General features: G+C 37.3%; 1 protein-coding gene across 1 annotated transcript in view; it reads left to right on the top strand.

The window, feature by feature from the left end:
* Nucleotides 1-20,730, top strand: part of ttc27 (tetratricopeptide repeat domain 27) — a 90,253-nt gene that overhangs the window by 38,990 nt on the left and 30,533 nt on the right. The window contains exons 8-9 of the mRNA XM_052580578.1: nt 45-157; nt 2,191-2,257. Of these exons, the coding sequence (XP_052436538.1) occupies nt 45-157; nt 2,191-2,257 (180 nt within the window). The remainder of the gene's footprint in view (nt 1-44; nt 158-2,190; nt 2,258-20,730) is intronic.

Genomic DNA, 20,730 nt, shown 5'->3' with positions numbered 1-20,730 from the left:
TCTTTTGGGGATCTGCTCTGGTTCTCATGCCTGTGTGTTTCTAGGATCATCAGTTGAGTGATGATACAGTCCTGAACCAGATTAACCTGGCAGAACCATCTGAACATGAACTTCCAGAGCTCAGCGCTGAGGAACAGACCCTTATACTGGCCACATGGTGAGTGTCTCCGTTGATATGGATATGTCCTGTTTCACAGGTCGGTGTAGTAACAGGATGGGCACCAGTACCTAGGTACTCTTAAGTGACAACCGTTGACCGTTCATGTTTTGTTGATTTCAAAACATTGCATACAGATCGAAAAAGCAGTAATGACTATACACAGATTCACAAAAGTGGCCTCTTTTCTAGTTTCTAGTTGTGATTGCTTGCCACTGCATTTTTGGCAGTATGTTACAGCCCAATTCACCAGACAGCGATTTGTATCAGTATTGTTCATGGTGACTTTCGCTCGGATGTGTTATCATCAGGGCTCTATACTAAGACATTTTTCTTTTCAAATGATGGTAGACCATATGTAACATGATGAAAAAACTAAGAGTTTTTCAATTAAAACTACGATTTAAAAAAATTAAAATACATTTATTTATAATATTTATTTGTAATATTTAATACATAAAAGTACAATGTAATGTTTAATATTTAGGTTTTGGTATTTGAGGTAAAATCTGCAAAACAGTAACTGTGTGCTTAACATCTTATTTATATCATATAAATAATATTGATATTTAAATCACCATTCCTCTTTTATTAAAACAATATTTTACATTTATTTTAATTTAATCCACACATGAATTTGTGAGTAGCAAGGATGTTGCTGTGAAGTTAAAAGTTTCACTTTTATAGAAGTTTTCAATTTTGCAGAGGAATTGCATATACTGTCACTGTCAACAGTTAAATGAAACACACATCCCTTTTTGCCACAAGTGTGTGTGTGTGTGTGTGTGTGTATGTCTCTTGGTTTGTGACACTTTATTAAATGACTGTTTTAAGAGTCTACCTTGTGCGTGTGAGATTAAACATACTTCTGAAAATCAGGTTGTCAAAGCCCGAGCCAAACCGTTTTACGAGTATGACTTCAACAGGTCCTCTGGCTGAAATGTGCTTCAAAATTCATAGACGCAAAAATCCAAGGAAAAAATAGTTTCCTCATCCTTCAGATTAGTTTTAGTAGTTGTAGTATTTTAGTTCCTGACTTTTAAAGCCGCAGCTCGTCATTAATCACGTTGGTGACGTGTAAATCATTGTTATTGCTGAGAGTCTTGTTTTATCTTAGCAACTTTGAAGTGCTGCGTCAGGCCTTCATCTTGCAGAATATGGTTTTTGTGCCCAAGTGCACACTGATAACGGTCTTCTCCATCCTGAAAAAAAAAGTGGATGGTCACCCACCCCCATCTCAGCCCTGGGAGGAGGTGCGGGGTTCTCCTACACTGCTCTCTAATTAGCTTTGTTACCAGTTTGTGCGCCCTGTTTGTTGTGGAAAGGTCATCATCCTGCCCGACTGGCTGCTAGGAGACAAATTGCAGGCGTGGAATAATTAGCAGGGTGTAATTATGCAGGCCAGGATCCTTAATTGGGCTGCGTGATGGTTGAAGGTGAATTATGGGCCGTCATTGGTGCAGTCGAGCAAAACCGCACGTACGGTTTAACGGCATTCTGTTGGAATGCGAACAGCCCACCATACATTTATTATCCTCGGCTAATGTAAAGAAATCTGAATTTAAATGAGAAATTCAGACAGTTGCACCTTGAGGAAAGGCGCTGAAGTTACCTAGAATATTGAGTTATGGGTATAATAATAGGATTAAATAATTGAACTAACTGCTGAGTGAGGGTTGAGATGTGCAAGCACATTTTATCCTTTTGACTGTCTGTGACAACTTTGTTTTAATGCCTCTACTGCAATGGATCGGGTGAATTTCATGAGGTGTGGGAGTCATATTTCAACTTTTATGCATTACATTCATGTGTCATTATGCAAATAAATCATAATGGAAGGATTATTTCATAGTTTTTATTTATGAAATGTCTCAATTCTCAAATGTTTAAAAAGCTGAAAGAATTATGGACGAGGCACAAGATCTTGCATGCCATGGGATTTTTTTGAATGATCGTTTTTTGTGTGCTTGACTTGTGAACTAAAAGAAACGCACTTTATTTTTTTTGATTGATCGTGGTTTGTTGTTTTGCAGCATAGACTTTCAGAAGAATAATCCAGTTCATAAACTAAATGATGAGGAACTCCTGGCCTTCACGACGGTAAGACGCATGTTTTTCTGTCTTTCTCTCACTGCCACAGTGCAGTTGACACATCTCTTATCAGTACAGATGGGGTGCATGTAAACGGCTCTCTCTCATTTGGTGACAGTTGTGCACCTAGAATGTGTCTACACTAACAAACAAAGACCAATGAAATGGTCTGTCGCTTCTGTTGCTCTGCTAGGAACCTTTAAAATTAATGAGGTGTCAAGACCTTGTCATTTAAGATGCACTGATCAAATCTAGCACATAAGTTTGGTGAATTTAGTTTCAAAAGTTTACATCAACGCAAGTCACTTTTAAAAAGATTTTTAAATAATAAAACCATAAGTTACAAATAGATAAGAAACTCTGACATGTTTAACAGATATTTACCTTTATATATAAATAATAAATAAATTGACATTGATACTATCAGGTTTAAGATGAATTTATGTAGAATTTGAGAACAAGAAGTAAATGCAAAGAAAATGCAAATAAATTATCCATAATGTGCAAAAAACTATATATAGTGGATGAAAACATGCATAAACGTTCATGAAAGTTGTGGTTTTTGTTCTCTTAAACACATGTGAAGTAAATTCTACTTTTATTTACAATACCAGTATTCATTCATTCATTCATTCATTCATTCATTCATTCATTCATTAAATGTGCAACTTGGGTGGAAACAGCTAATTGACTGCTTGTAGTCTTTAGCAATAATTTTGCATAAGTCTCTGGTTTGCTTCAAGTCCTGTAAATTATTTTAATTTCCCAACATTCTCTGCACATTTGAAATAGTCCCCAGACTTTTGAAAAGTTTGAACAATCTGGAAAATTGAGGGGCCTGTACATAACAAAGCTGTTAGAGACACTTATTTGTGTGGAGACAACGCATAATATTAAAAACCAAGAGCCGATATTTTACCTAAGCTGCAAATTTAAGTTAATGTATTGTAGAATATATGCAAAATCCCTTTTTTTCCAAAAAGAAAACATTAAAAATGCCAAACACATTCTGCAGGGATAGGTAAACATATGTGCTCAGTTGTACAAGTCTTATTGTATGCTGTTAAAGATTTGACTTCCAGACTTTGTAATGTCAGAAAGTATGAGATTTGGTATGTTGACACGTCTTTATATTTTTCCATGTAGCGGTTTATGACAGCTTGGGTGAGAATGATAGACAGATTGAAAACTGCCCATTTCCTTTAAGCTCATTCACTCAAAACTCGCATTACAGAAGAGTGAAAAACCATCGGAAACCTAAACATCTGGTCAGTTATGAGGAGATCAAAACCCACTTACTGAAACTGAGCTAATCAAAACACTTCTCTGCCAGCAGGCCATAGTGTCTTCCTCGATTATCTTTAAGCCACTTCCTGTTAATTTAATTAGTTCAATGTTTCGGCCACAGACAAACAATTTGGAAAGTTACCCTGAGGGTCACTACTTGTAATCTGTAGCGAGCGTCTCCCCATTAAGGTGTTGAACAACAATTTGGTTGTTCTTATTAGCAAACACCCTAAACTGAAGCACTGCATATGTTCTGCTTAATCGATGTGTACCGGTGTACTGCAGATGAAACCCTGCGGCGGAGACGTGCCTGTAAGAACAGTCATATGCTCAACGTGACATTGTCTACATCTGCTGTGAACATCATTTTTAACCAGCATCAAATTAGCATACAAAGAGTTTCTAAATCAGCAACCTGTGCCCACCAACAGCCTCAATTATTTATAGTCTGTTATTGCTGAGGACAGTTGTGTGTGTGATTTATATCCGTTTACAAATGTCTCTGACAGTAAAATCAACCACGTCAAAATCACAGTTGTGCCTCTCACTCTATTGTGGAGGTGCCATGTTAAACCGCTTGTATTCTAAACACATTCCATCTTATTTATGTAGCTAAAAAAAAGCGGTGTCAATATGTGAAAATGTACATTTTTCAAGTAAAATATTAACATGAATAAGAAACAACTGGTCACTAATGCATTTTTCCGTTTCTTATTTTGCATTTTCCTTAACTGGCCTGGAAAATGTTTCATATTCAACTATTTAAGTTGCATTTGTAATAGCATTTCCTGCATTTGAATGCTTTTATAAAAACTAGTTTTATGTAAATGCCGTATTTTTATGTATTTTAGGTTTTGTGCTTTTTTTACCATGTAAGTATTACTGTCAATATTAAAACAATTTAATAAAAGCGTTTATATAAATACTAAAGAAACAAGAAAATGGTTCATAATTATTATAATTAAATGTATTTAATGATAGGTTATCTGTAAACCATTGTATTCTACTTCTTAAAAAAAAAAAAAAAAAAATCTTGGTGCCTTATGTGCTATATTTACTCACAAACGCACACACACGCACACACACACACACAAACACCTTGTATCGTGTGATGTCAGTCGGGTTGAATCTGAATTCTCCTGTTACTTCTTCTGCTTGTGTAACTGTGGCTGATGCTGTTTAACAGTTCTTTATCTCATTTTCAGGGGTGATGTTTCAGCTTGTCCTCCTCCTACTTTGTTTTCTTCTCTTCTAATTTATACTTGGGTTACTGCCCTACCCATCTTCTCAGACTCCGAATCTATTTGCATTCATTAGAAGTTGCCTTTCTCTGGCTCTCGGAGGACCTCGGCTGCTCCGCCTGGCCTCGCTGTTCAAAGCTTGATATCTTTATTTGTACGAGCAATGAAGTGAGTCCTCTGCTCTCGTACATTCGGCTGTGTGCACTGCTCTCTAAAACTCTCCCACGTCTTGGAATGAGGTCAATTCTTTTCAAGTGTTTCTGTGTTATGGCCAATTGCAATTTTCCCTGAAGTATTAAGTGACTTTCCCAGACAACTTTAACCTTGAGAGGACATGTTCCAATGCTTTGACAAATACCCGCACCTGTTTTCATGGCTGTAGCGCTAAGATGTTGGTGGTCTCTCCTTGAAATGAATCCCTCCTAATCAACACCTTTTAAGATCACAGATTGTTGCGGAACCCAATTAGGTGTGGTACTGTGAAATATGGGTTTAAATCGGTGGAAGGTTTGACTGTCTGACAGCTTTTGGCAAACAATTCAAAGCCAACTCCAATGTGTCAACACCCACCCCAGAGACGTCACCGCAAGTCATCAGATATGCCAATCTCAGGTTTGCTTAAGGTACGAGGCTCTGACGGACAGGGCGAAGCAGTGTGATGGATTGGAAATGAGCAGCTAAAAGGGAAAGAGAAGGAAAAATGTGTCTCCAGAGTCTGACCCAGAGGTTTGCATCATATTCGGCAAAAGCTGTTAGAGTCAGGTCCCTCTGGAAAAATAATCTACACTTCGAGCAAAGAGTTCAAACAGCACTTTCCTGTGCCTGATGGAGCTCTGCTTTCTGCATGAACTCTAGAGTCCATATTTTAAGCAGGTTGGAAACAAAATTAATGGGGTAGAATAGGCCTATGAGTCAGTTTGGGATGAGGACATCATCTGCCTCTGGACATAATTCAATAGAAATCACTGTAGTCACTGTAGTTGATGAATTTGTGCTCATAAACACTAGAAAGAGATGAAATGATGATTATTTGGGTGGTTTTTCAGTATGGTTGGGAAGATTGAATCATTTCAATGCTCTACATAATACTTGCCTCATCAGAAAGATTAGCATTTGTTAATGGAATAAAAAATCACCATAAATCCTTATATAAACACCTGTATACATGCAAATGATTATCAAGTCAATTCACCTTTATCTATATAGCGCTTTTAACAATACAGATTGTGTCAAAGCAACTTTACAGTATTAAATAGGAAAGTAGTGTGTCGATAATTCAAAATGACAATAGTAAACACTTTTCTGTTAAAGGCAGTTCACTGTTGAATTCAGTGATGTCGTCATCTGGCTCAGTTCAGTTTAAATAGTATCTGTGCAAGTTGATGATATCGCTTTGGATATTAAGTGTCCCCAACTAAGCAAGCCAGAAGCGACAGGGGCAAGGAACCAAAACTCCATCGGTGAAAGAATTGAGAAAATACCATGGGAGAAGCCAGGCTCAGTTGGGGGCCCAGCTCTCCTCTGGCCAGACGAAACCAGCAGTTCAATTCCAGACTGCAGCAAGTCACAATTGTGCAGAGGACTCATCTGTTTACCGTGGTCTTGTCCAGGTCCAGGATCTGTGTCTGGGGTCTCACATCTAGTTGTCCTTGTCTCTGCTGACATTCAGGGCTGGAGGTCGTCTCTAGGTTGATAGATACTGAATAAATATATATATATTTTAGACTTTATATAAATCTTGATAAGCTATAACATTTGTAAATGTATGTGATTTCTAAAATATAAAAGGAAAGCCTAAGAGAGAATAATTTGTAATTTCTGTATCAGATGGTTTGAATTTGTTTTCCAAAAACAAAATAAATTAAATTTTTTCCCTATAGTTGTATTCTTATCAAAACAAATTGTCCATTTAGACAAGAAGCAGTCATCTAATTGACGTGTAAAACAACAAATCACAGTTAATTAGCATTTTCACCCAATTGTTTGTCGTCATAGGAAGATTAAACTATTTGTGGTGCAGTCACAGGGTATGAAGCCTAAAACTGATATTTAAGCTGTAAGCGTCACTTTCATGGCAATGATAGATGGGTTTACAGACCTCATTGTGATTAGGTTTTGCTCATGAATAATAATTAGATTATGGTTAAGTTAAAAGTACAGTGATTTTCGGGGCTATAATAACCTTGTTCATTAGTAGTCTGGTGTGTGCCAGGCTCTTTCTTTTCCATATTCTGTGCTGTTTAACTCTCTCCTGAATGTCGTTTCTGGATGTTTCGTTTTACTGAGCTTCGTTTTAAAATGCATGAGCTATACAGTGTTTCCTATTTAACCTGCCTTATAGCACTCGAGCCATCCAAGAATAACCAGTGAGATGGAGCGTAACGAAGGGTGGAGACTATCATTTATATGTCAGGATTATTTATTTTCTTCATCCTCAAAATGAAGTCTTTTCAGGGAAGGAAGGGAAGGGGACGTGTTCGTGGCTGAGTTAGCACTTCTGTAGGAACAGCAGGGAATACTTTCATAGCCTAGGCGTTTAACGCTGCAAACACTCTTTCCTCTCATTTAATCATTTCTCGTGAAGGGTGGGAGGATGATAAAAATGTGTGCTGTCAGAAAAAATACATTGACGTACACCCTCAAAAGATGGGGATGTGTTCTTTTTTTATGTCGGAGAGCTCATTGCCGTAACTCATCGCGCAAATGTCCTGTCGCCCAGTGGATGACTTCTGGTGGTGAATTCCTATGGTTTTAATGATCAAGAGTCATCGATTGACCTCAAATACGGTTGCACGTACAGCCGATAATGATTGTATTGAATGGAACGGTCCTATCATTGTCACGCCAAGTGGTAAATCATTTAGGACTTCTTTATCATTGCACATTCACATTACCGGGATCTGTTGGACATCAATAGGCATTTGCTGCATCATACACTGAATCTAGTGCTCCTAGAAATCAATCCAATGCCATGTTTGGCTGCATTCCCAGATGCATATTAAGCCCAGTGTAGGATTACACTGGTAATTGGCAAATCAGGTTTGAAAAACCTTGTTTAGTTGACAGTATGTCCAGGGAAACTAGCTCTTTAGATGATAAGCTTGTTGTGATACTGTTACACACTCCAAGTCAATAAAGCATTTGTTTGTGTTCAGTCCCATTTTTAGCCATTTTTATCATTTTAATAAAGGAGTTTGCTTCGTACTGCTGTCTTATTTCTCTTCTTGATCCTTCCTGTAAACCGCAGGTCTTGGCCTTGGGAAGAGTAACATCATTCGCATTAAAATCCCCCTTGTAAGTGCCAAACCCGCTTCGGTTTCAAAGAGCTCCTCATCTGAGATGAATCATATGGGTTTTGAGGCTGTTCTGGTCTGATCTCTTTGGTTTGTGACGTTAAAATGGAGCCCAGCAGTTGGCAAAACCACCTGGGCGGTTTGTTCTTCCTCTATCTGTCAGTGCTTTCCCGCTGTTTTGGCCACTGGGCCACATGTGGTCACCTCCAGGGTGTGGCATTTGAGCTTGTGTCAGCGGTTTAGTTTCCGTTAGTCATTGAACCCCCATTAGGGATCTCGACCCCTCCTACTCCAAGTCAATGTAGAGATGGTGTTATGGACCGTATGTAATTTGAGCTTGTGTTTGTTTGGTTGGATTGGGTCGTTTCCTCGCTGTTACCCATGAGGCCGATGCTTGTGTTGATCTCACCAATGATCTCTGGCCAAGGGCAGTGCACTATTGGCTGCATTGTGTGCCAAAATCCAGTGCAGCCGAGTGTGAACACATTGGCTCTTCCATGGCAGTGTGACCTGTCAGATCTAAGGTGAACACCTGCAGTTTAACTCATAAATCTTTTGTTCAGTGAGATGGGCGTCTTCATTGGGAAATGGCAGGCCTGCGCATCTTGAGAGTACTTCTGTCAACGGTGGCTAATTTGAGCTCGGATATGGAATGGTTGTGTCGCCTGTTGTACATGATGTCATTTTTGAGGGTGTTTCTTAAACTTTTGGGCACTTTTATGTCCCGGGGGATGATATTTAGTAAAAGCAAGCGGTACAACTTTTTTTTTTCTTTTTTTTTTTTTTGTAATATGATTACCTCTTATAAACCATGCCTTCATTCAGTTTGGGTATTATAAAAATGGGTATAGATTTTAAGTCTTGTCCCAGTCCCATTTCTTAAAATGTGAATTATATAAAGTCTTTTAAATGTTTCAATGTTTGTGTGAACTTGGTTCGTTTTAATAATTGTATACAAAATGTATCGATTTTTAAAACACATCAGTTTTTTATTTACCCTAATAAATGAAATGTACAATACAATAGTGGATTTTACATAAAAATTTTAAGTTTAACCTTAAAATGCTTGCTTTTTATGTACCCTTCTCACTTTAAATACTTTAAGTGTTAATAGTCAGTAATTAAGAGAATATTGAGGCTAAATTCATAGTTAATAGTTAGTTAAATGTGAGAATTGGACTGTTTCATGTCTATCCTTGTATCATTCACTTGTCAAGGTTGATATAGGATTTTGAAAGTAATTACATTAATTTTTGGAGATTAGTCTAATTACACTGTTGAAGATGTATAGTAACTAGTAATTACTTTACTTTTTTTAGAGTTACCCATCACCGGTTAAAAATGCCAGTAGTTGATAAAAACACCCTCCGACAGGTTCGATTTGGAATCCACTTTTTCCTAGTTGCCTAATTCTTTTCTGTCAAAATGAGAGAGCATCTGGTTTTCACCCGCTGTGTTCAGAGAGCATGTTGATGTCAGCTTAGTGCTTTGTAAAACATGCAAACCACAGTTGATATTTTATGTGGAACAGAGGCAGATTTAAAACATTCATGTGCAACTTTCAGTTCCAGCGGGCTGTATATTTGTATAACGCTTCAAAAGTAGTTAATGTGACTTGAATGAGAAGATGCCTTACACTCAGGGCAAAATCAGCTGAAGTTAAATGAAAAACATTACCTAGATCTATGGGTGACTTTCCTCTACTGACCTTTCAGATTTAAGGGTTTGAGGATTAGACGTTAATGAGACGTTTCCTCATTCACTGTTGAAATATGCACCTGACTCGGATCTAATTTGTTTTCCCTCCCTCCGTCATGTCTCTGTGCGGTGAGAGTTTATTTATGAGAAAACAGGGCTGCGTTGTTAGGGAAGTGATGTTTATTTTGACCCCCCACCCCACCGTCTTTGGTGACATGCTCGTGTTAGATGTAACCACAGCCCTTTTGTGTAATTTTCCATAAAGTACACTCTATGTGATTTGTCCTTGTCATTGTGCCTTCCTGAAGGTCAAAAGACAAGCTATGAGGATACAGTGAGAGAACAAACAAGCCCTTTCCTTCCACTTTACAGATTTACTTAATTCTCCGTGACTGATTGATTGCACCGAAGCTCTGTTTGATTTCACATCTGTGTTCCTACAGCCCTTGTTTTTCTCTAAGACATCATAATAGATGTTACCATCAGTTCACTGAGGTGATTTGCCACCAGTCTTTCCATCTTCTGCTGATCTGCAGTCTGCTGTTGCTGGTCTCCACTGGCTGGTTGTGTGTGCAGGCATCTTTCCAGTCTACATGTGGATCCAGGAGTCTGCAGGCTGGTTAGATGGTTGTCACGTACCCAGCAAACATCACAGAGATGTTTTGTCTGCTTTTTATCTTTAAGAGTTAAATAATTTGGTACGAAAGCCTGAATTGAAGTACATTTTCATTTGGCAGGTGGTTTTATCCAAAGCATTGCATTAAAAGTAAACATTTTATCATGCATTTCCTGGCAACCCATGACATTGATAATGCTATGATCTGCTGATTGAGCAACAAAAATATATATTTTTATCTCATGTATTTTTAAATCATGTTTTATTTTCTGCAGTATTTTATTTTATCGTTTTTGGGCGTGGTGTCTACAGTCTATCAGTGTACGTCATAGTAATTATTTTTGTTGCGAATTCAACCCCAAAAATGTTACTTGTTACGTAATCATGTAATTGTTTTTTTTGGGGGATAATCTATTGTAAATGTAAAAGAAAGGGAGCAGATTCAAATACAAATTACTTTGTGACATTTAAGTAAGTTACCTAAAATTTTTATACACGCATACTCTCAACAATGATTTGTTTGATGAATACCAGAGAAATGACTTTCTCTCCCCCGGATCTTTGCTTGTTGGGTGCGTCATTGGTAATATGTCACCTGACAAGCAATTTCAAATAGTTGTAAAGCTGAAACCATGCAGAAGATCATAAATGTCTTTTATATATATATATATATATATATATATAAGAAATAGTTAAATAATAATAGTAAAATAGTAAAAATATAGTTATTTACATTTATTCATTTAGCAGACGCTTATATCCAAAGCGACTTACAGATGAAGACAGTGGAAGCAATCAAAAACAACAAAAAGAGCAATGATATATAAGTGCTATAACAAGTCTCAGTTAGGTTAACACAGTACACGTAGGATGGGTTTTTAATTAATATAATAAATAAAAAGAAAACAGATAGAATAAAAAAAAAAGAATAGAGCAAGCTAGTTAGAGGTCTTTACACACACACATACATATACAATTGCATAATAAATGAAAAGAAGATAGAATACAAAGATTAGAAAAGTAGTTAGATTTTTTTTAAAGAATAGAATTAGAATAGTGAGTGTTAAACTTAGAGGGTCAAATAAAGATGGAAGAGATGGGTTTTAAGTAGGGGTGTCACGATTTCGTGGTAGTGGTAGTTTTGTAGGCAAACATCAATATTTGCGTTTAATATGCAGTTTGTTCTTTGCGTAACTAATTTAATATAACTTTTATGATTTGATTTATATTTAATTGATTTCTGTTTTGTTTTTTTATCTGTATTATATTTAAATGATATTATTATTAAAATAATATAATCAAAGTATAGTTTTTGTACCAGAATTGAACCATTTCTTGGAGTTTCTGCAGTTATTGTGCTTGGATGGATTGGATTTGGATCTGTATAACACAACAATGTTTCTTGCCATTTTCAGCTTCTGTTTATAAGGTGCTAAAATAATATTTGAACCACAAAGGTCTGTCTTTCGTTTTGTTGATCGTTTGGGATCTTCATGTGGCTCTTCATTCCCTGAAAGGTTTATGTTTCTGAAGCACCTGTTGTAATTAGAATGACATCATAGCGGCCCAGAAGCGCTGGCACAAGTCATCTTACTGGCTTCAGAATGGTTTCCAGGAAGAACTGGCCATTTCATTCTGAACTTGAGCTCTCAAATATGTTTGGAAAGTGGAACCGTTCTGATTGAAAGCGGGTCGGCTGCTGGGGTTAATTTATAGCTGTGCCGTTTATGTGGCTGTTTCACCATAAATCTTCTAGTTCCACAAGAGCCTAATGACTTTACCAGAGTCCTTGCTTTCCATGTATATCTCTAAATAAATACATGTAAAATTAGGTCTTTACAAACTTTATTACGGGATTAAGTCATTGTCTGTTAATTATTTTTGTTAGGTTTTTACCCTCAATGTTGAATTTTCCTTTTGGACCTTCAGGGCTTCTCTTGAAAGATTTCCCAAAATAACAAGAAATGGGGCGTACCTTTCATCCAGCTACTAAGAAAATTGAGAAGGACATTGTCCTTCACGTTTACCTGAGTTGTCCTGTCACTGTTGTAGGCTTTTACATGCTTCATTGCTCACCATTCAGCATGTTCCATAGGGGGTAGGACTTCTTTCCTCTTATATGTCTGCTCAACTCTGATCAGCAACTTCAAGACCTCACAACAAATTATCTTTCCTAAGCCAAAACCTTCTTTTTCCCAACTCTGTTCTTTCGCTCAAGGGTACATCTTGGACTAAAGACATATCACACCACCCTATATTGCCAGCACTAGGCTTGTGCACATGTAGAACCTGGCGTATCTGGGATTTCTGTCTTGTTGAATTAGAGCTGTTGTTCACTGTTTAGGGACCCTTGCCATATCCAAACACCTTGAGGTGCTTGAGTCATAGCAAAGCTGGTGCACCTTCAGAGCTGGTTATTCATGTTTTCATCGTCAGCTCAGAGACACTGACATTGGATATCGAATGGTAACCTCACAGGACATCTGCTGTCCACCTTTAGTTTTAGTCATGAGGCTTTATTGTCAACATTGTTCACCAGAACGAATTTTGAAAGATGAGAATTTCATGGTAGATTATACAAGCATTGACACAGGGATGCTTTGACTCTTTAGTAAACTGCATTTAGGTCAAAAAGGATTGCATGTGTTTTACAAATGAGCTAAAGCGATTGTGACATGATAGATTCATTCAGACGCAAGAGGACTTTAGGGAAGCTTCTTTAAACAATGTAGAATCTTGGGACTGTTTCAACAGTCAGAAGTCTTCAGCATTTTCAGTGGATGATGCCTTGACCAGATGTAATCAGATGTGTTTCGAGGTTAGCACTCAAGTGGTTTCAGGAACCGGGTCAAATTGAAGATTTGGCTCCTTTTCTGTTTAGATTAGAATCGAATTGGCTACAAAAAGCAGGAACTTGAATTGGAATGAACAGACCTGGAATTTTAAAAAATAAATATTTATTTTATTTTTTTATTAAAATGTTATTTTATCAAAATAAGCATACTTTTTTTCTATTGGTGAGATTTCAAAAAATATATTTTTGAGGCCTAGAACTTTAGACCTTTTTGAACCTCAAACTTTCAAGAAATGACACTTACCGTTTGAGTTTATTTACATTCTACTTCATTTTGATATTTAGAAATCAAAGTAATTCTAATATCCTAAATTCAAATTCGATTCTGAATAAAATTGTTTCTCTTTAAATCCTCAATTCAAAGTCAGTTTAAATTCAGAAATTATGGACTTCTAAATACCAGCATTCCCCCTTTTGTAAGCCTGCTATTGAAGAGGTATTGCATCAGAACCAATAACGTAGCCACGGATGATAAACTGATTTTATTATTTTTTTCTTTCAGCAGTTTAGTGACGCACCGGTTCCCCATGAAGTCATGGTGTTTCATTACAGCTGTATTTTATTTAGCTGTCATCAACAGGTTTAAATGATATATTGCAAAAAATAATCATTTTTCAGCCTGTGCTGTGCATGGCATCATACTTGGGCCACCTGCTTTAGAATTAATAACATCTGAACTGAAGATAAAGATGTTGACGCTATGAGATCATGTCTGACACTTTGTTATTCAGAGTACCTTAACGCTTCTGTATTGCATTTGTAGCCATCTTTGAGGTTTTAAGCCACACACCTCACAGATTAAAGTAATCTACATGGAAATATTTTGTGGCAGCCAGATTGTGTTACAGTAGCAGCTCTCCTAATAGTGACTGTCTCTTTTTCAATGTTTTTCGCCATAGATATTGTGCAGATACAGATTAGTGATCTGACAGTGAAGGACTATTTACACAGGCTCACAGACAAGCCTTGGCAGTGTAGCGTGCCAGTTGGTGAAAGTTGAAATGGTAGGATATCCTTTTCAACAGATGATCACTTACATCATCTGTTTGGTAGACATCTATACCTATAACCATTTTTTTTTTTTTTTTTTTTTTGAGAAATACATATGTAAAACTAAATGTTAACTGCCTCTGCTTCTAAGTAAACCACGTGTTCAATTGTCACATGGTACTTATAACTGCTTTTTTCTTGGAATTTGAAAAACTGTCAAAATTGTAATCATACGTAAACACAACATACTTATTGCAAAAGGACTTTAACACTAAATTTAACATCTTGTGTAATCCTTGTGCATTTGTGCCCCAAGAGAAATTAATTGTTGACGTTATTTGTCACACAAAATGATCTAATATTCCCTCTATTGCTCAATTGAATGACATCTTAGATTCGGAGTCTCCTGCTCTCCGCTCTTGCCTTGCGCCACTTCAGCAGTATTAATATGAAATATGCAGCCCTTAGTGAATAAGGAACTTTGTATTATATTGCTGGTGGTTTTGTTGTAATTAACCGGTAAAAAGCAAAGACTGTTCAAGGAATTTCACAATAGCGTTTCAGAGTCAGTCATGCCTTCATATTCTACAGAACGTTTTTTATTAGCAGAAATGAGGACATTTTACTCTTTCTTTGTGCAATTAAAGTAATAAAGGTAAAGACTCGGCCCACTGAATACCTCATTTAGGCAGCTCTTAAATTTCCCTCTCCCTCCATCTCTCATGGTGCCTCTCTCTCTTGGAAAGACCACCAAAGAGCTGTGCTGCTACTGCTCACATCTATCGGTCTGTGCCTCGTCTTTGGACGGGTGTCTTTACAGGCAGCTTTAGCTCATTTATTATTCCAGCTGTGCTTTTATTAGTGATGTCAAGCTTCTGAGTCGCTCACAGAGTCGTCCCTCTTTTTCTAGTCTTTTACATTAGGAATCCAGAAGACTGGCAATTAATTTCTTTTTTCCTCATTTAAATTGTACTTTGTTATAATTAAGAGTGTGTGAATTTTGTTGACCCAAGTTCAAAAATTGGTTAATTTGGTTAGTTTGAAAGTTTTAAATTTGAAATGGTACGCTCTAGGGTTCATCAGATGAAAAATACTTTCAAAATTTGTAGTTATTGGTTATGACCCCATAAATATTAATTTCTTCAATTGAAGTTGAAAAACTAGACTGATTTCATCCACAAATTTGTATTTTCATATATCAGTTTCCAGGTGCATAACGTAAAAAAAAAAGCAACATCTATGTCCCCCAGGATAGTGACTGTAGACCCTGCACAAGTCAAAATATTACTTGTGTGTACTGGATGTTCTCACGGTGCTGAGAGAGACCGACCCAAATGAGGTCTGCTTTGAATTCGGGTCTGGAGTGAAGATACACAGTTCCTCAAGAATCAATGTCTTTCATCTGGTCTGGAAGCTTCCTGAAGGATTAAAATCACCAAACTCTTGCAGACATCTTACAGATAACTATTGTGAAAAGAAAATCACTTGCTAAGAGAGGTTATAGGGACTGGTGAAACTTGATTATTGGTGAATGATCAAGGGTTTTGAGCCAGTAATGATGAATGAGAGTTCAGCATTATTATTATTTTTTCCATCTTCTAAATGCGTGTTTTTGATTTTGTGAATAATTCATATATGAATATTTAATTTTTACTTTATTTTCTTGAACTTGTGCTTCAAGTCAAACAATTTCTCTTGCTAGACTTCTTTCGATTGCACTTTATTTTAAAGTACGTGTACTAACATGTACTTATAGTGTACTTACAGTGTATTTATCTAAGAAAGTTCTGGTAATACAAGTACATAGTATGTACATGAGGAACAGGATTGTAAAATAAAGTGCTGCCCTTCTTTCTCTCCACTTAGTCACCATATGCCTTCATCCAATCAATCACCAATGAATAAAACAAAGTGCCCGCCCTGCATTTTTCCTTTTTTGATAATCAGTTTCACTCGTATGTATGTCACACTGCAGAAGAAAATATCCATGGCTGCTATCCACAACATAGAAAGGAGATCTTATTACAACCTTTTTGGTACCATAGTTATGCAAGTTTTCAGTCACGGCACCACCATTGTATTTACACAAGCAACAACAGTGTGCCAGTTCTAATGCCATGGTGAAAGTTTGAGTAAAGCCTGCTGACCGTCTTTGGCTGCACTGACAAGCACACAACACTATATAGTGCTATATAGTGCCTCAATGGAGATGAGAGCAGTGGATTTATTGATTTATTTACTGTACGCTACTGCCACACATATCTAATCTAATATAATCATGCAATTTATTTCCCAGCTGTTTTCCTCCACAGACATAAACAACTGTTTTTGTAACTTGTGTTTTTTAGCATAAACGTGTATGAACTTGACAGTTTAAGTACAATAATACATGAACAAAAGCTTAGTTACTCATGTCATGTGACAGATGCTTTCTGTGCGTGTGCTTTGGATGTGAGAAATGCTTCGGATGAGAAAATTGTACATCAGAAGTTTAAATTATTATGATTTAAAAACTGCACACAAACAGTATGTTTCTGCTTCCACTTAAAAAAAGGCATTTTCAAAATTATATAATAATTGATCTGTGGGGTGTTCCGGGGACACTTGAGACTTATAATACCTATAGTAAAAAGGCACACAATGGGTCTCCTTTAAAGCAAAGTCACCCAAAATAGATTTTTTTTTTTCTGCATAGAAACTAACCATACACTCTCTCAGTCTTGGGCTGGTCTGGTGATTAAAATGCTTTCCCTCCCATTTCCGAGCCCTGATACTGTTACCATAGCAACAGTGGTTTTTCAGAGCAGCAGAAGTGTGCGGAGAGGAACAGAGGTGCCATTCTGGAAGGAGTGGGAGGGGTCAGCAGCTTGAGAAGTTTCTGTTTCTTGGTGGTGTTTCTTCCCCAGGGAAGGAAACAGCTTTGTGATAATCATCTTGTCAGCTTGGCATTGCAGTGAGCAGCGAGACCTCTTGGGGTGGGAATTTGTTTTGTGCAACCCCAAAGTACACACACACACACACACACAATGTATACATGCGTGTACTATATATATATGAATAAGTATATATGTTTACTTTATAATGTTGCATTTCTCCCTCAGTTTTTTGTGTGTGTATTCACATTATAGGACTAAGTATCACCCACCGTGCTGTGCTGAGAACCGTTTCTATTTCCTTTACTTTGTAAGGCTTTGTGCTGGTATCACACACAATCATGTTTGTTAGATTGATATCTATCTTCAAACCAAATGAGAACGCTGACTTATGTCTGGAAGTCCACTTTCTTTTGAACACACCAACATTTCGGGGCTTTTCCTCTCTTTCTGACTGTTTTTGGTTTCAATTTTGTGGATCCCAGTTTAGTTATGGTCTGAGTGAGTTTGGGTTTTGTCTGACCTCGGGTGGTGCTGCGCGTTCTTCGCCCCCTTGGGCATCTTGTGTTATCAGGTTCAGACCTCAGATATGCACCCTGGGTTATGCTCCCCTGAAAGAAAGATAGCACACACTTAGAAGGAACTTGCTGGGGAGAAAGACAAAATAATCCACACATTATCAGCTTGAGTTTCCAAAAGATGGACTGCCAAAATGCTTATGTCACTAACAATTTCTGCCCTTCCATCTGATACACTCGGGCCGTTTAGAGACAGCCGAAGTGTCTCTGTTATTCATTATGTTCATCAGACATAGCCTTCAGAGACATAGCCAGGTTTATTTTATTGAAGAATTGTGCAAAACTGAAAAATGAGATATTTCTGGCTCTGTACCAAACCTTGAACGTTTTGCTCTCTAGTGTATAGAAGATATTTTCTAATATGGCATCCTAACTGAAAAGTGTCTTGGGCTAACATAAACACTGTGTATTTGTACTTATTTTGTCTGAGGACCATTGTTCCTTTTGTAATTAGAAAAATCTGTTTTCTATCAATTCATTTACATTTGTCATTTTTTTTAAATGCTGAGCTAGACACAGTGCATTGAGGCTGCCTTATCTGTGATGATACATGCCATAAGTATCTTATGAGGCAGCATTACTTTTCTGCCTACTGTTTGGAACAACCTTTGCATTGTGAGCTTGCCAAAGATGCATAAAAATGCGATTCAACTTCAGTTCAACTGGCTACCCACACTCTCACTCTGTAGTCTTTCTGGAGCCCTTGTGTCTGTAGACAGAGTTGGGGTAAGGCCTGTTACAGAATGGGTGAATTTAAATATAGATGTTACCACGCAGATAAATATAGACCCCCCACCATACAGTAGGCTAACACACAGTGAGAAAATGGACCACAGACTGGTGTGTTTCTTAAAGAAACATAATTCCTCAGCAGGGCCCACTTTCCTCCTAAAAATAAATCCGCTGCCATTTTGCTGGTCTTGTAAGACAAATACATCAACATTAGCAGCATATTTAAATGTCAGACTACTTAGTTCGAGTTTGTGCTTTGTTGTCTATAAATGATTTAAAATATACTGGCTCGAGGTCCTTTCCCGATTCCACCCACATCTCTCTACATCCACATCTTTCTTTTTTTTTTAAATATATATTTATAATATTAGACAGACAAATAGATGCTGCCTTAATTCTTCATGGCATAGATTCAACAAGGTGTTGGAAAGCTTCCTCAGAGATTTCGGTCCATATTGACATGCTAGCATCACGCAGTTGCAGGCAATTTGTTGGCTGCACATCCATGATGCGAATCTCCTGTTCCACCACGTCCCAAAGCTGCTCTATCGAGTTGAGATCTGGTGACTGTGGAGGCCATTTGAGAAAAGTGAACTCATTGTCATGTTCAAGAAACCAGCATTAACCAGTGAGATGAGGCCGGATGGATCCATGCTTTCATGTTCTTTATACCAAATTCTGACCATCTATATGTCGCAGCAGAAATTGAGACTCATCAGACCAGGCAAAGTTTTTCCAGTCGTCTTTTGTCCAATTTTGGTGAACCTGGGCAAATTGTAGCTTCTGTTTCCTGTTCTTAGCTGACAAGACCCAGTGTGGTCTTCTGCTGCTGTAGCCCATCTGCTTCAGGGTTCAATGTGTTGTGCATTCAGAGATAGTATTCTGCATTCCTTGGTTGTAACGAGTGGTTATTTGAGTTACTGTTGCCTTTCTATCATCTCTAACCAGTCTTCCCATTCTCCTCTGACATCAACAAGGCATTTTCATCTACACAACTGCCGCTAACAGGATATTATCTCTTTTTCAGACCATTCTCTGTAAACCCTAGAGATAGTTGTGTGTGAAAATCCCAGTAGATCAGCAGTTTTTTAAAAACTCAGATCAGCTCGTCTAGCACCAACAACCATTACATGTTCAAAGTCACTTAAATCCCCATTCTGATGCTCAGTCTAAACTTCAGCAAGTCGTCGTCACCACATCTAGATGCCTAAATGCATTGAGTTGCTGCCATGTCTTTGGCTGTTTAGCAATTTGTGTTACCAAGCAATTGAATCAGTGTACCCAATAAAATGGCTGGTGAGTGTGTTAGGGCTGTAAAGTGATTAACATTTTTAATTTAATTAATTACATGATGTGCTGATTAATTAATTGCAAAGCTGAGAAATTACTCCCAAAAGATAATTTAAAGTCATTGTTGTGTAAAGAATCAAACAGCTATTACAAAAAGTAGCTTCAGCAAGAAACTGTTTATTTGATTCAACATAAAATGTAATGGTTCACCCAATTTGTTTAAAACGTAGTTTGAGAAATGAAATGCTGCTGTGTGTTGCTTTGTCTTTATATTTCCGTTGGCTAAATTTAGCAAAACAGGTAACATTGTGTCTAAAATAACACAATTGTTACTTTTCTGTTGTGAAATGGTTTAGAATAGTCAGTAGTTCAAAACTGAAATTGAACAACTGTAATTGGTAGAGTTAATTTGTAAATATAGATTCTCTGTGTTCTCAACAGACTTATATATCCTTATATCCTAAATGGGTGAATATAAAAAAAGCACATTTCTTCTGTGTTGATGTTGTAGTAAATTGTTTTACACAAATTAAATTGCTGTAAAAGCAGGAAGGATAAGGTTGAGCAGAGTGTTTCACAGCATATCTGATCTTTGAAGTTAAAATGGGAGATGGCAAGGCTTTGAAGTGTATGTCGGGTTTAAGAGCAGGAGTTGATGAGTCAGGCTTGAAGTCCTCATAAATCACATGTAAACACTCCTTTGCTTTTTTCCTTTTCCTTTCTTCCCCTGTAGGTCAGGGTAACCCCTTTCCTGTAATAAATGCTTTGAGGGGAGGAGGCCAGATATAGTTCTTGAAATCATGAGGCATATGTATGTATGTGTGTATGTGTACACACCGCAGGCATACTCAGGAACTAACCTTTTGTTCATTGACTACAAATACTCCATTACTCATACTCTTTCTTGCCCTCTAAGAAGACCAGGATCAACCCTTCCTCTCCCTTTCTCTTCTTCCATCTCAGCCCAGTTGGCTACAAAAACAGAGCTGATCCTCACACAGCTGGTGATGGTTGAGTATTTCTTATTGAT

The sequence above is a fragment of the Carassius gibelio genome, chromosome B17 (genome assembly GCF_023724105.1).
Source record: "Carassius gibelio isolate Cgi1373 ecotype wild population from Czech Republic chromosome B17, carGib1.2-hapl.c, whole genome shotgun sequence".
NCBI lineage: Eukaryota > Metazoa > Chordata > Actinopteri > Cypriniformes > Cyprinidae > Carassius > Carassius gibelio.
This window is presented reverse-complemented; position numbering and strand designations above follow the sequence as displayed.